This window comes from Micropterus salmoides, unplaced genomic scaffold (assembly GCF_014851395.1).
Source record: "Micropterus salmoides isolate LMB-PRFRI ecotype aquatic unplaced genomic scaffold, ASM1485139v1 Ms_hic_scaffold_15, whole genome shotgun sequence".
Lineage (NCBI taxonomy): Eukaryota > Metazoa > Chordata > Actinopteri > Centrarchiformes > Centrarchidae > Micropterus > Micropterus salmoides.
Window position 1 is genome coordinate 25,247,797 of NW_024040596.1, and position 15,559 is coordinate 25,263,355.

The following is a 15,559-nucleotide window of genomic DNA, read 5'->3' on the forward strand; positions in this document are numbered from 1 at the left end:
ACTTATTTCGTCCATATGGGGGAGCTCAGGTTACATGAGGACAGCTTGGATTAAATCAAAGATCGTCTCTCCTTAGGAACCGGGGAATTTGTTGATTCATCCTTAAATTCAAGCTGGCGATTAAGAGTATAGTAAAACATTTCTTTGTTAACATAACTACTCAAATAGAGGCAAACGTATTCAGGCAACTAAAGATTTAATTAACTTAATTAAAGTATTTGGAGACTGCAGTCCTCTGTCATCCAAAGTTCAGTGTCTGGACCATGTCACACTTACGTGAGACAGGGGTTTTCCTTTTTGATGTGGTAATAAAACAAAGAATAAGGTCAGTTGCCACGGAAACGTGTGTGGGGGGGCCAGTTTTGATAGGCTGTTCAGGGAGATGCCAATGGCTGGTTCGTGTCCCTTTGTCAGTTTAACAGTCAGGCCCCGCGTTATCAGCTTCGGAATCAAAAAAAGTGCCAGTTTTATGGTCGGGATAGCACTTAGAGAAAGCAACTTTGACCCCTCCCCTTCTTCTCTGGGGAGGAGAAAGGAATTTAGGGTAGCTCCAAATGTATTCAATATAAAATGCACAAATCCACACCATTGTTCACTACACAATAAAGAAGTCCTGCTTATCGATTTATATACACACAAGAGATAGTCGCCAATAAACTGTTTAGCTGAATTTTAGTATAGACACATAAATACACAGACACATTTATATCCTTTATACATTGTCTTCCTCAACCCAACTGTGTGGATGAATTTTAGCCTGCATAAATTTAACTCTGCTCAAACACAGGCATTTTCATCACATATAACTGACCCTCATGTTCAACTGCAATACACTTAGCTACTATGTCCTCACATGTCATTACACACATTTCATTTGACATCCTTACTTTCACAAGAAATTTCGCAATGTTTGTGTTGATATCTGCATCATAGATTGCTGGTTGTCTGTGTTCCCGCTTCAGTTGCTTATAGAAAATACGAAGTTCTCTGCAAGAACAGTTAGACCCTCTTTCACAGTTGCAGTGTTTTGGTACAACAACCATGGATTCTACCATATCAAAGCAATCAGTTGTTTCTATTACAGAATTATTTCTTTTGAAATTGACACTGTAATCTCTGGTGGTGACTAACATACCATTGTACACGCAACGCTTATATACAGTTGAACTGTTCTCATTTTGGTACTCTGTGAGTGTAGAACTGTTTTGCAATGCAGCAATTTCTCTGGCAGTTAACTGTCTGTGAGAGCCACACCCCAAAGTCATTAAATGTTCTCTAATGTAACATGAAGACTTTGTAACAATGTTGCCACTTTTCATAAAAAAGAAAAAATCATGCATTTCTCTGCTTGAATCCTTAAGTACAGCAGTTCCTTTTCTTATAACCTTCTGATGTGAAAAGAAATGCTTAAAGATCTGTGACGAAACTAACTGTGTGCCAGAATACAGCTGCAAGAGTTTGCCATTCATGTCTTCAAAAACAAATGCTGAATTGGTCCATAGAAGACCCCAGTCCCTGGCACTTTGGGTAAGATGCGTCAACAAATGGCAGTTATGTGAACAATGCTCGAGACCATAAAGAGCTGGCACTTTGGCTACAAACTGAATGAGACATAACTCTGCACAATTGAGCTCATCCTGTGTGGCAAACTGGGAGAGGAGGATGTGAAGTGCGTATACAAGAAGCATCCAGTGTGTATAGTACAGCCCCGGTAAAACATTCCTAAGTATTACAGGAGAATAAATGCCCTCCACTCAGAAGCTTTCTAATATATTCGCTCACTTAAGCGCCTAGGATTTCTTCTAATTTCATTTGGTGGCTGAATTTTACACAAACCCTTGTCTAGCTCATTCAGCTGGCGGGGAGTCAAGTGGAAGTTCTTGTTGGCATAATGAGGGTCAAACCAAAGATTGACAAACTGACAGAGTACACCCAGACAAAAACAATGCATGTAATCTGGAATAAACCCCTTGATAATGTCAAATGATGGCAACAGGATCAGCGGACTTGGACCTTTAACAGCCCTTTGAGATTGGTCATTACCATTTTCCACCACTAACTCAGCAAGTTGCACTGTTTCAGCCATATGTCTCAGGTCGCAACCAACTATCTGTTCAGGATAAACTCTGGTAAAACCTCTGCCTTTTTGTACCATCTCCCCTTTGTGGTAGCAAAAACCACATCCAAATTCTCCATTGAACTGTTTAAAGTTCTGCACCATTGCCCTTGCAACTGCATCACAAATACATATTTTAGCTGTTACTTTGGTGTGATGTTCCGACCCAGTTTCATCTTTCCAACGGAATCCTGTGTCCCCTAGTTTTTGAAGTTCACGGATGAATGGGGTGAAGTAACTTTGAACCTGGGGTTTTCCTTTGCCAAACCATAATGTATGCAATAGAACATTTTTACATCGATCCACAAATGGAAGTTCATTGATAGTACACAGAATGGGCCAAATTGAAGTCTTTGAGGAGTTGAACACAGGGGAGCCGTCACCTTTGAAGGTTAGTGTAATACGGTCAGTGTGTACTCCCTGTGTCTCGCGTCTGTATTCTGTTCCAGTGTTGATATCAGAAACACAGGCATCTCTTGTGAAATGTTTCCGTAGCTTTGATTGTACATGGGCCAGGGTATTTCTTAGCTGAACCTTAAGTGGCATGACAAGGAAATAGTATGCCTTCTCAAGTAGACCTTTCTGCTGGCACACTCCACACTTATTAGCTGGTTCAACACCAAGGTAGTTTGAACAGCTGGGACAGTAAAAATGAAGTTCTGTCTTGTCATTGTAATCAAGAAAGTGTTGCTTTAAAAACCAAACTGACTTTGGCACACATCCAGGCACCACAAAGTTTAGGAGCTCCAGGAGGTCTTTGGTCGCTGCTTTTGACAGGCCATGCTTCAGGATGAATGCCAAGAGAAGAAGGAGGAGAGCCCCCATTGTAACTGAAGAACCAGCATAAATCTTCTTTTCATCATTGAAGTTTGGGTCTAAAACATGCTCCTAATAAAGGATTACAAAGGAAAATATATTTATTACAATCCAATCTTAATATATATCGATACCAAACAAAATAAATAATTAAGACAAAGGACTATAATTACTGCTGAATCACATACAGGTGCTCTTTGAACACTTGGTGTACGAATACGAATACGGGGAGCACAGGAAGAACGGGCGTATAGGGATGAAACGATTGCCGGTATGACGATAAACCATGGCAAAAATCCCGACAGTTATTACCATACACATTTTAATTACCAGGATAACTGGGTTCGGTTACTGCACTTTGATAAACTCAAGCAAATATCCAGCAGTCTGGTTGTATTTTGGTTTTTATGAGAGCGCTGAGGGAAACTTGATTGAAGAAAATGAACTTATAGTGAACTTTAAGTTTTGGTTTGTCTGTCTGACTTGCTAACAGCTTCTAAATTGAAGATATCAGTGTTAGCTGCTCTTGTAAAAATGCTACACGTTTTTCTGCAGCTCAGGGCTTAAAGCAAGCTAAAATTTTTCTCTGCCTGAAATGTGTTCAGGGTTTACAACAAAGATGGAGGGTAGGAGGCAAGAACGTAACGTTATGATAAATATCAAATCATTATAATGGCAGATTTTTGCTCCTGAGTGATAGTTGAAGAAACCAGATGGTTAATTGTGGTTTTAAACTATTTTTATGGTCAGAACACTTAATACTACCTTAACAGTGGATCTAGTGTTTCCCGTATATTCATTTATTTGTGGCGGCCCACCACAATATCAACGCCGAGTGCCACATATTGATTTTCATTAGGCCTATTTAAAATCATATCACTGCAACCGACATAGGGCCTACAGTTTGAGCCTTGGATTGTTTTTGAATTTGTATTTTGAGCGCAGATTTTATCCATGCAATGAGCCCTTCACATGATGGAAAAATAAACTGTTTACTTTCAATATTTACACAAAATAAGCTAATACACTCACCTAAAGGATTATTAGGAACACCATACTAATACTGTGTTTGACCCCCTTTCGCCTTCAGAACTGCCTTAATTCTACGTGGCATTGATTCAACAAGGTGCTGAAAGCATTCTTTAGAAATGTTGGCCCATATTGATGGATAGCATCTTGCAGTTGATGGAGATTTGTGGGATGCAAATCCAGGGCACGAAGCTCCAGTTCCACCACATCCCAAAGATGCTCTATTGGGTTGAGATCTGGTGACTGTGGGGGCCATTTTAGTACAGTGAACTCATTGTCATGTTCAAGAAACCAATTTGAAATGATTCGAGCTTTGTGACATGGTGCATTATCCTGCTGGAAGTAGCCATCAGAGGATGGGTACATGGTGGCCATAAAGGGATGGACATGGTCAGAAACAATGCTCAGGTAGGCCATGGCATTTAAATGATGCCCAATTGGCACTAAGGGGCCTAAAGTGTGCCAAGAAAACATCCCCCACACCATTACACCACCACCACCAGCAGCCTGCACAGTGGTAACAAGGCATGATGGATCCATGTTCTTTCTGTTGACGCCAAATTCTGACTCTACCATCTGAATGTCTCAACAGAAATCGAGACTCATCAGACCAGGCAACATTTTTCCAGTCTTCAACTGTCCAATTTTTCCAAATTCCAAAGTGTAGCCTCTTTTTCCTATTTGTAGTGGAGATGAGTGGTACCCGGCGGGGTCTTCTGCTGTTGTAGCCCATCCGCCTCAAGGTTGTGCATGTTGTGGCTTCACAAATGCTTTGCTGCATACCTCGGTTGTAACGAGTGGTTATTTCAGTCAAAGTTGCTCTTCTATCAGCTTGAATCAGTCAGCCCATTCTCCTCTGACCTCCAGCATCAACGAGGCATTTTCGCCCACAGGACTGCCGCATACTGGATGTTTTTCCCTTTTCACACCATTCTTTGTAAACCCTAGAAATGGTTGTGCGTGAAAATCCCAGTAACTGAGCAGATTGTGAAATACTCAGACCGGCCCGTCTGGCACCAACAACGATGCCACGCTCAAAATTGCTTAAATCACCTTTCTTTCCCATTCTGACATTCAGTTTGGAGTTCAGGAGATTGTCTTGACCAGGACCACACCCCTAAATGCATTGAAGCAACTGCCATGTGATTGGTTAATTAGATAATTGCATTAATGAGAAACTGAACAGGTGTTCCTAATAATCCTTTAGGTGAGTGTATATGGTAAAAAGAAAACATAACACACCGTTGGATCTTCTGGAGTATCGTTGTCAGATGGAACTGAGTTAGTCTGTTCTTCGTGCTATAATACAGAAGTTGCCCATGTGATATTTCAGTTTTTCTTTTTTTAATAAATTTGCAAAAATTTCTACATTTCTGTTTTTTTCTGTCAAGATGGGGTGCTGAGTGTACATTACTGAGAAATAAAATGAACTTTTTTGATTTTTGGAAAATGGCTGCAATGAAAAAAAGAGTGAAAAATTTAAAGGGGTCTGAATACTTTCCGTACCCACTGTATATGACTACTGAATCACAAAAACTATTGACCATGAAGCTGAAACATGTGCCTCAAGTGAATACTGATTCTACACTACATCTATTTAATGTCTACTATCTATAATTTAATTTCTACAAAATATGTAGGCAGGCTTTTTTGACAACACATTTATTGATAATTTTACTGTATTATATTTCATGATATTATTTGCAGTTACTGTGTTTTTCAACCAGAAAGAGAAAGCCCCAAAAGCTTGAAGTATAGTTTCAAAACTTTATACAGCTACTGCAGTGTTTCCCACAGGATCTAAAGAAACTATGGTGGGTGGGCCTCGGACCCTCTCTGGGTGTCCAGGGGTGTGGCCCCCCCGTAAGAAATTTTGGACATTTTAAAGTTAAATGCATTAATTTGGTGCGAAATGAAGACGCCCACTATGACAAACTTTGAACTCTTGTAAACAATGTTTTGCTCTAGTAAACTACTTCATCATGAACCCTTAGTATAGCTATAAATGGTGTTGAAACAGCAACAAAAGTCACCAAATTTATTTAATGTTTTTCCAGCCACCCTAAGTCAAAGATTAGAAAATAGAATAAGTAATTTCCTTAACATTTTATTGTTGTTTTTTAATGGACACATGTAATATGTTTTATACTTTCTGTGAATATAATCCAATTAATCTTATTTCCTGTACAGACGCCTTATTTTGAAAGCCGGACGTTGTCACATGTGTTTCCTCCTTGCTCTAAATTCATCCAGTCCGACCCAGTTTGATAAATAATGTTGTATGTGGCTCTCGTACGGCGTAACATGAAGACTTCACAGCCTCTCTTCAGGTAGGACTCTCATACTGCAAAACTTGTCTGACTGACGGGATAAAGTCGCTAACCTGCCTGTCAGCTTGCACTGTGCCGTTTACGCTTGAATATGTGTGCACTCCAAATTTAAGCGCAGCTAGCTTAATCGCCTTCTCACTCTTCTCTTTTGACAGAAACAGACTGTTAAAGTTACCATAGTCAAAAGAAGAGTGGTTGTCTCGAGTCAGATGCCAAAGTGTGTGAGCGTGCGAGCTCATAGCAGCACGGAGCAGCGTCCGCAAAGCAAAACGTTAGAGGTCTGAAATGTGATTATGAGATGTGTAAAAATATTTATGGTTCATACTGAAACTATGGCGGGCCGCCATGTTCTCGTTAATTAATGGGAAACACTGCTACTAAATTTGTGGCCTGTCCCACTCCTTTGACCTACTATGTGTTTTTTGACATTGTCTGTTTTTCTAAATTTGCTTGTTTGATGACAAGTAATTTTGTCCATATATAAACCTTGCCCTTTCTTATATTAACCACTTAGCTGTTGATGACAATGTAGGATCAAAACATCACCTACGTAGTCCTGAAAAAAATATTCTGTAGATATAATTGGTCGTGCAGTAAATTAGAACTATATTAATAACACCACTAGAAACACTACTGGAACTGTTTGACACATACATTTTTGCCAATCTAATAATGGAAGCAATCCTACATACCATTACATCTTCATCTGCACTCTCATCTGAAGCGTCTGTGCCTCCCTCAACATGCTGCAATAGAAGAGCACCAAAAGTCACAGTTAAGCCAAACACCAGTGAGTTCAGTTTGTCTGTCCTAAGTGGAACAATTACTGCATGACCAAAAAAAAAACGGTTCCATTTCATGCAGTGGATCCTCCCCTCATCCGATGGCCCACTTGACAGGTGTTCAGCCTGAGAGACGGGAAAAAGCTGAATGACATATCCTGGTAAGATTATTTTATTATTTGTAACGACTTCTTTGTCTCTGTAATACATGACAGGCTCACACACCATTAGATCTTCATCTGAGGCTTCTTCATCATCAGATGAGTCTGTATTCTCATCATTGTAGGAAATAGTGTTATTGTCCCCCACAGCAACCTGCAGCACATGTCATGGATTTTACAAGGAGAACAATGCAACTCATTTGTTCTATGTGAACAACAACAATCACTGTGCATATTGTACCGTTTCATGGTGTTGATCTATTCCTGTGTGGTCTGCTGGCCTCCCCAGTTGATAATCACCCTGGGAAACAGAAACGGTGGAATGCGATTCAACTTATGCTACAAAGATTTCTGTTTTTAATAATAATAATAATAATAATGATGACAACAATCATACACACCATTACATCTTTGCCTGCACTCTCATTTGAAGAGTTTGTGCCTCCATCAGCATGCTGTAATACAAGAGCAAAGAATTGAAATAAGGACATCTATTGTTTTACTAATGTTAACTAATGATTTATATGTAGGGGGGTGATGAGAACTTGGGCAACGATTAAGATTTAAACATGATGAGATTTCTTGTCCGGTTAAAAACTGCCAAGCGAGTAGGGATGGAGATCGATACCCGGCTTTATAAAAAGGACCCGGTTCCAACATTTCTCAAAACCTGAAAATCAGTAAGGTCCGAGCCTAGACTAGCATTATGTCTCGAGGGTCAAATCATGTGATTTAAATCAAATCTGATTTAACATGTAACGGGATGAATAAGAAAACTAATGTTACTTAATAATGGCACCGAAACGTGGTATAAAATGGGCTGGGGGTTACGGACCGTAGTTTTTACTTTCAGGCTGCATCCTCTGCATACTATCTCTATTGGTTCCTTTGCACACACACAGGCGTGCGCACACATGCAGTGGTGACGGTAATGTGAAGGTAGCATTAACTACAAACTACAAACGGCAGCTACGCTTGTAACTGTATGTGCAATAAAACATTAGCGAGTAAAAAGACAGTATTTTATCAAAGCATCATCAACCATAAACATGTGGAAAAGGTTACTTGAAACTGCTGTCCACAATCTCTCATCCTATATGTTTTATATAAACACAGCTAACGTTAGTTTGGAAATTAGTCAAATTAGCACAATGTTACAAACAAGTTAAATTGAAGGCTGCTGTCTGTAGAATAGACTGGTCTGTAATCTTTAAATTTTATAGGAATTTTGATTTCGATTAAGACTCGGACTGTTAAGCATTCTCAATAATGGTATTATTATCACTTAATAAATTAAATTAACAATCCCAATCCCTAATAATTGAGGTATATGGTGCCACAGTCACATTTAAAGAGGTTACTTCCCCAAACAAGGACACAAAGAGGAGGAAACACTAAATCATGAATCAACAGGGATGATATCAAATAAGCTGATCTACAGGAGGAACAGATCTGATAGCAGCACAGAATAACTGAAAGCTGCACTGCATTATATACTGTTATATTCTGAATCGTCACCTGCCAGTGAAGATTTGTGTTTCTTTTTACAAAAATATTAACATTTCCACCGTAAATTGGTGCAGATTCACCAGAAAGCAGGAAATTAACTGTTTAATCCTCAAAAGTTTCATATAATTTAGCGGTGAAGATTTCTTAAAATAGTGTTAAAATCTCATCTTGATCTTGTGAAACCAATAAACTGTTTCGTCTTGCAACCCAAGTCTCTCATCTCACCCCTATTTATAAGTCAAAATAATTATTTTGGCTACATTCCAAACATAAAATATCATTATACTATAATATTATACTATAAATACTATTTGTTCAAACCTTGAGGCGTCTTTTATCTTCACTGATGCCATACTGATCTGGGGGGAAGTAATCACAGCTGTTAGACATTTAAACAAATTGCTTGATTAATTACTTAATTGATTTTCGTGGACATTAGCAGTTTGGCATCAAAACTAAAGCCAGGTTTCGTTTATATGTGACAGCTTTTTAAGTCAAGCTTGAGTTTTCTTGGAAACAGCAATACATTCCATAACACTAATGTTACATAGGACAATAATAATAATAATAATAATAATAATAATAATAATCCTTATTTGTAGAGCACTTTTCAAAAACAAGTTACAAAGTGCTTTAACAAGTGAATAATACAAAAAAAAAATACAATAAAATAAAAGGGATAAAATAAAGTCAAATAAGATCGGGAAAACTCTCCTATAAAAGTATGTTTTAAGAAGGGACTTAAAAGAGTTCACTGACTCAGCTGACCTGATTTCCTCGGGCAGGCTGTTCCAGAGCCTCGGGGCCCTGACAGCAAACGCTCTGTCCCCTTTAGTTTTCAGTCGAGACTCTGGAACAGACAACAGACCTCTGCCTGAGGATCTCAAGGTACGTGCTGGTGCGTATGGGACTAAAAGGTCAGAAATATAACAAGGCGAGAGGCCATGAAGAGCTTTAAAAGTGATCAATAGAATTTTAAAGTCAATTCTAAAACTGCTCGAAATTTAAATTACTATCAAAACAAACACCAAGGTTGTTTGCCACAGGCTTAATGTGATTTACTAGGGAACCAGCAGATGGCAGTATTTGATTTGCCATCTGCTGGGACCCGATGACCAGGATTTCTGTTTTGTCTGAGTTCAGCTGGAGGAAATTATTTGACATCCATTTTTTAAACTTCACAAAGGCAGTTGGTAAGTGAACTCAGCATTCCAGGGTCTGTGGATCTGACGGGCAAGTACATTTGTGTGTCATCAGCATAAATATGAAAAGAAATGCCATGTTCATGGATAATATGTCCAAGGGGAAGCAGATACAAGGAAAACAAAATGGGTCCTAAGACCGACCCCTGAGGCACACCATATTTAACTGGACAATAAGACGTACCTCTAAAAAACATCTGTCATAAGATACTTGTCAGTTAGCTTCGCATTAGTCTTCTAATAGTCTCGTGTGAAATGACGCCATTCTTTGGACTCATCTTTATTTTTAATTTATCATGTTTACTTCTTTTGTATTATAGATTTTTTTACTGTTTTTTATAAAAATGATAAAACAGTAAAAAGGCAATAGAAAAAATGGATACTGGGATTACTGGTCATGTAGCCTGGACACTGCCTATTAAGCACATGTGAGTGATATTGAAATTTAGAAGCCAGAGGAGAAAAGCGTTACTCACATAGACTGTATTTCTCACAATTACATTATAGTAAAGTCATTTCAGTGTGCAGCAGGGATGGGGATCATTTATTTTTATTGATATCGATACCCTTATTGATACTGCTTAACGATCTGATTCTTTATCGATACTTCACTATTATTTAGTGATGGTTATTTGGTAAGACCAGAACCAACGGGCCTGAGGTAGGCCTGCACGGTATGAGGAAAATATTCAATGTGCGATTAACCTTATATATTGAGATGACATATCACTTGCAATAAATAAACATATATTGAAGTGTACAAGTGCCTGGTTGTTTTTAATTTAATATTTTACAGCTAAATGTTGTTTCTAGAGCAGCAACATTAATGTTTACAACAGCAAAGTAACTCAGTAACTTTATCTGACATCAGTTTAGAAAGAATACCATTAGTCTGGATCAGTCCCTCTTCCTCTTTCCTGGCTGCAGGTAACGTTACCAGGAAGGAGGAGGAGCAGCTGGTTTGTCTCAGCCAGCAGCTGAGTTTTTAAGACTACAGACCAGTCTGTGCTCCAGACAGACAGCTTTCTATTAGCTAGCGTCACCGTTAGCTGTGCTTGTATAGTAGGAGATACTGAGGACAGAGACCATTTCTACATGTTTAACGTTACCTTACAGACAGGTGCATTGATAAAGTATTGTGTTTTTACTTGCGAAGGTTTTATTGCACGTACTTAACAGTAACGAGCGTAGCTGTCATCAACCAACGTTACAGTAGTTTGGAGCTAACTTAAACCTCACCGAATTCCACCGCGACGGCGCCGCTGTCGTGCCAATATTTTGTCCATGTAATCCATATTTCTATGACATGGCCTTTGGATATTGCTGGAAATTCCGTCCGCCTTCACCTGGAACCGGGTCTCGATCCCCATTCCTTTCATCTAAATAAACTTGTCAGCATTGTTTAGCAGTCTCAAATTGCCATCACTTGATAAATAACCTTACAGATATGACACAAGAACGACCAATGAAACCTGGTTTTGAACCAATAGACGCATTCCTATTGTATTAGCTAATGTGAGCTAACATTAACGTTAAATTAGCACATTGTTAATGCTAACTGAAGAGAAAATCAAATAACATTAACGTTACCTGGCGCACGCTGTGCTTCATTATGGGTATTCCGGTATCGTTTTGTGGTCCTTGGAATATCTATATTTAAGTCTGACAAAAATCTTTTGTATATCTTTCTCAAGTTTTATCCCGTTTAGCTACAGTCTACCGCGGAGAACGGAGCGAAGGGCCGTAACTGAAGACGTTAGTGCGCATGTGTGTTGGCAACCTCCGCACTCGCGCTTCCCGCTTCTAGGATACTGGCCGCAGTGGGAATTTTACACAAACGGCCTTTTTGGAAAATTTACGCTCTTTATGAATTTAGTAACCGTTCAGTTGAAGTTGGCCGATTGAACCTTATTGAGGGAGATCATGAACCCGACTGTCAAGATATTGGCAACTGTTTTTTTATTTACTAAAAGCCTGCAAAGCCAAAGACATCTCTATCAGCCCTAGATATACAGACACCAAATGTTTTTTCTAAAGATGGTTAATATCACACTACTGCCAGCAAGGCTGTAAACTCTTTCTCTTGTTTTGTATAAGGAATTGCTAACAGACACTGTAAATCTAGGTCTTCCTGAGATGATTTCATCAATGCAGCAGCTTATCACTCAGCCAAACAAGCAAACTTTCCCAAGGACCATGGTATGCTATATATATATATATATATATATATATATATATATATATATATATATATATTTCATCTGCTACTGTATGTCTTTATGTCTGCTATATGTTACAATGTTTAAAAAATATTGTTTATTGTATAACTCAATTTAAAGGGATAGGTGTTTTACAAACAGTAGATGCTGTCGGCACACAACCAGTTTGGAGAAACAGCTGACTAAGCAATGTACTGCTGTGGACGGGGCCAGCAGCCGTATTTTAGACAGCAAAAATGTTTTATCAGTTTAAGTGTATGTTATATTTAGAATATTTTCACAGCTTCACCTTGCTGTCAGACAACCCTTCACGATGGTGAACTGAAGTCTCCCATCTATGCTCTAGTTAAAACCACCAGACTTTGACAAAAAGTAATTTTTCCTCTTTGTTATTGAGTGACTTTTGCATTTTAAAGGGTTAGGAACTAATAAAACTATCTGATCAAAGCATGCGGAAGACAAGCAACTCTCGTCTTCTGTGAGGTAAAGCTTTTTGTCAATGGAACCAAGTGACTTAAAGAGAGCAGAGAAAACGGTTTCGGAGAAAACAGCCTAAATATAGCATACACTTAAACTGATATTAAATTATCTAAAATACTTTAAGCAGCTGCCTCTGTCCACAGTAGCTCAGCTTCTGTGTTGGTAGTCCTGTTAGCTTTTCCAATCTGGGCCGTGTCATCTAAGTATCTCAATAAAACCCCACTTCTAAATTTCTGAACTGTCGCTTTAATGCATAGATACAGAACGACAACAATGATGTGGCAGAAGCACCATGTATGGCGCATACCTCAACTGCTGGACCCAGTTTTCAGGTACAGTACATGATTTTTATGTTGATGGTTGTTATTTAATGGTTCATTTGAATTGCAGTTTTCATATGTTGTTGGTGTTTTTCTTGGTTATAAATCAAATCTGTTCTGTCTGTCTGTCTTCTCCTTAGTTTCTTGTGAGTAACATACATTCTTCTGTGATTTTTAAATACTGTATGCAGTCTTCCAGAACACAGCTGCCTGTGGATGACTGTTCGATTGCCCCTGTGGCTGTCTGTCTGGTAAGTTTCATATTCATTAATAACAGAAGTATACTATAAAGTGGGACATGGGAACATTTTATAAAAATAAACTTCTGCAAATAGAAATTAAGATAAATAGGAACATTAACTAAATTATTTTAGTTGTCCCCTTATAACCCCAACGCTGCTATTTCTTAACAAGCTTTGGTAATATGACCCAATGTAATAATATTTTATGTTCTTAGGATATTCCACAGGCAATAAGGGACCGCTGCAACAAGGTTACAGCAGCAAAATACACCAATGATCTGATGCATGGTCTGGACACAACTGCATTCATGGCAGCTCATAGTGTGACTGGGCTTGGGTCATCAACCAAGGGGGAGACGTGACCATCACTCCCTCCTGAAGATGTTAAAAAGATTATTTGTAAGTATTTCTTCATCAGTGGCAGTCAGTAATGTGCTGTCCATAAAAGAGTGACACATGACTGCTGCGCTGTGTAGTGCTGTATCATTTCATAACATTAGAAAACACTGGGTGAGCCATATAGTCTTAAGAAATTGTTAAGGTAACCAGGTGTTTTGCAAAGCAGGCGCAGGTGTGAGTTGCCATTACTGTGGCTCTTTCACTCTCAATAGTTTGTCACTGTATTTGTAATATTTGTTTCTGGGTCTCTGTATGTACCTGTTTGTATGTCTATGTTTTTTTTCTGTAACCTGTCTGTTCTTCTTTCCTTTACTTCTTTTCTCTCTTTAGGGGAAGTTAAATCTGTCTTCCCAGAAAAGAATGATGCTGAAATAAAGGGATTCATCCGCCAAAAGTTATCAAATGCGGCCAAGATCGTGAAAAGAAAATCCTGCTAAATTTATGAAATAATAATAAAAAAAATTAAAAATTGTCACTGTGTTTTTATTTGCCTGAGCTAAATATTTTATTTCATGTACCATTGCACATTTGACAGTTGTAGGTATGGTACAAATGCCATGGTACATACATATGTATATATGTATGTTATACCATGGTACACATACCATTGTTATATTATAAATACCATGGTATTTGTACCATGGTATTTATTGACAGTACCATGGTGCATATCATACTGTGTACCATGGTATTCTGACTATGGTACCGTAATACTGTCAGAATACCATGGTACTGTCAAAAATACCGAGGTACTAGTACCATTGTATTACCATGGTACGAATACCATGGTAATACCCTGGTACAAATACCATGGTAAACTTTCTTAAGGGATGAATCATATTTCTGTTGTTGTCTGTTCCGGCTTTTATCAGCCACCCCTCTAACTATCAAATCTGCAGACGGCCATCAGGCTGAGAATATAAGCTTCACCTTCAGTCCCACCGTACTGACCAGTGGCTGCTGCGTGTCTGTAAATATCAGTGATGCTCATTTTATAACATTAAATTTCATTATTTAAGAAGGAAAATTAAAATATAAATTGACAGGTGGCAAGCTTCTTTTGTCCAATTGTGGCTTTAAAATCAAAACGGGTGTGTGGTGTTTGGTCTTTAGGGTGGACCAGTATCTGTCTTGGCGTGTTCTTGAGTTTAAAAAAACACAGGGCTGTGGCGTTTGTTGAAAATCCTTCTGCATTTACTCTTTCTTTCTCTCACCCAAAGTGTTGGTATTCTTCCTAGGTCTTGTGGCTTTTTTCACAAAGGTCAAATGAGGATAGGATTAGTTGGTGTTTAAACTCCTTTGCTTGGGCTTGGGCACCAACCCTACAACTCACAACAGCCAGGAGCAATAATGAACCAAGCTCCGCTTTAATCGTGAGAAGCAGCAGAGCTGCACTATGTATTCATTAGGCACTGTAACTTACACTGTACAATTACAGCTAAACTCTGCTCTGCTCGCCTGCCATTCACCGCTCGAGTATTGCTTAACATATCAGCTACGAATCATTCTACCAAATTGCAGGTAACATGGATTACATATTACAAAAGCAATTAGACTACATTTTGTGTTCTCAAGCAAATTCTCTGGCACTCCTAGAGTGGCTTTGCAGAGGGACAATGCTCCAATATTTCCTGATAACATCAATGACTGGTCAGAGGCCATATGTCATTATTTTTTAGGTGGATTTATTGCTTTTTGATGTACAGTATTCTTTAAAAATAAAGGAGCTACTTTTGTTACTTTTTGATGTGTATGTTTTTTATTTGGCATTGGTGGCACAAAGTTTGTGGTTATTAGGTTTCATAATTGTATAATCCTTCCATATTATAGTCCCAGTTCACTGGACCAAGTATATAGTGTACTGTTCATTCATGAAACAACAGGGAGAGGACACTACAATGTTTTTTGGCCTTTTATTTTTCCCTGGGATCACTCATCTGCTGGGAGCTTGGGA

General features: G+C 38.6%; 1 protein-coding gene across 2 annotated transcripts; it reads right to left on the bottom strand.

The window, feature by feature from the left end:
* Nucleotides 1-655: 655 nt before the first annotated feature.
* On the bottom strand, nucleotides 656-11,681 carry LOC119904615. Of its 2 annotated transcripts, XM_038721428.1 has the most exons (8): nucleotides 11,536-11,681; nucleotides 9,065-9,102; nucleotides 7,636-7,689; nucleotides 7,476-7,535; nucleotides 7,299-7,388; nucleotides 6,984-7,199; nucleotides 5,204-5,260; nucleotides 656-3,004 (listed from the first exon to the last, which is right to left on the bottom strand). In XM_038721428.1, exons 3-8 carry the CDS (start codon nucleotides 7,636-7,638, stop codon nucleotides 1,766-1,768), a joined length of 1,665 nt encoding a protein of 554 aa, XP_038577356.1. In that variant the 5' UTR covers nucleotides 7,639-7,689; nucleotides 9,065-9,102; nucleotides 11,536-11,681; the 3' UTR covers nucleotides 656-1,765. The 2 variants fall into 2 exon arrangements, with proteins under 2 accessions (XP_038577356.1, XP_038577357.1); XM_038721429.1 differs by lacking the exon at nucleotides 5,204-5,260.
* Nucleotides 11,682-15,559: the final 3,878 nt, after the last annotated feature.

What these genes read in the sequence shown, in the direction of transcription:
- LOC119904615 (XM_038721428.1), bottom strand. An exon ending in CCTCAGATGAAGATCTAATG is followed by an intron (nt 7,200 to 7,298) that starts GTGTGTGAGCCT and finishes CCCGTCTCTCAG; the next exon opens with GCTGAACACCTGTCAAGTGG. An exon ending in GTGCAGATGAAGATGTAATG is followed by an intron (nt 5,261 to 6,983) that starts GTATGTAGGATT and finishes TCTGTATTATAG; the next exon opens with CACGAAGAACAGACTAACTC.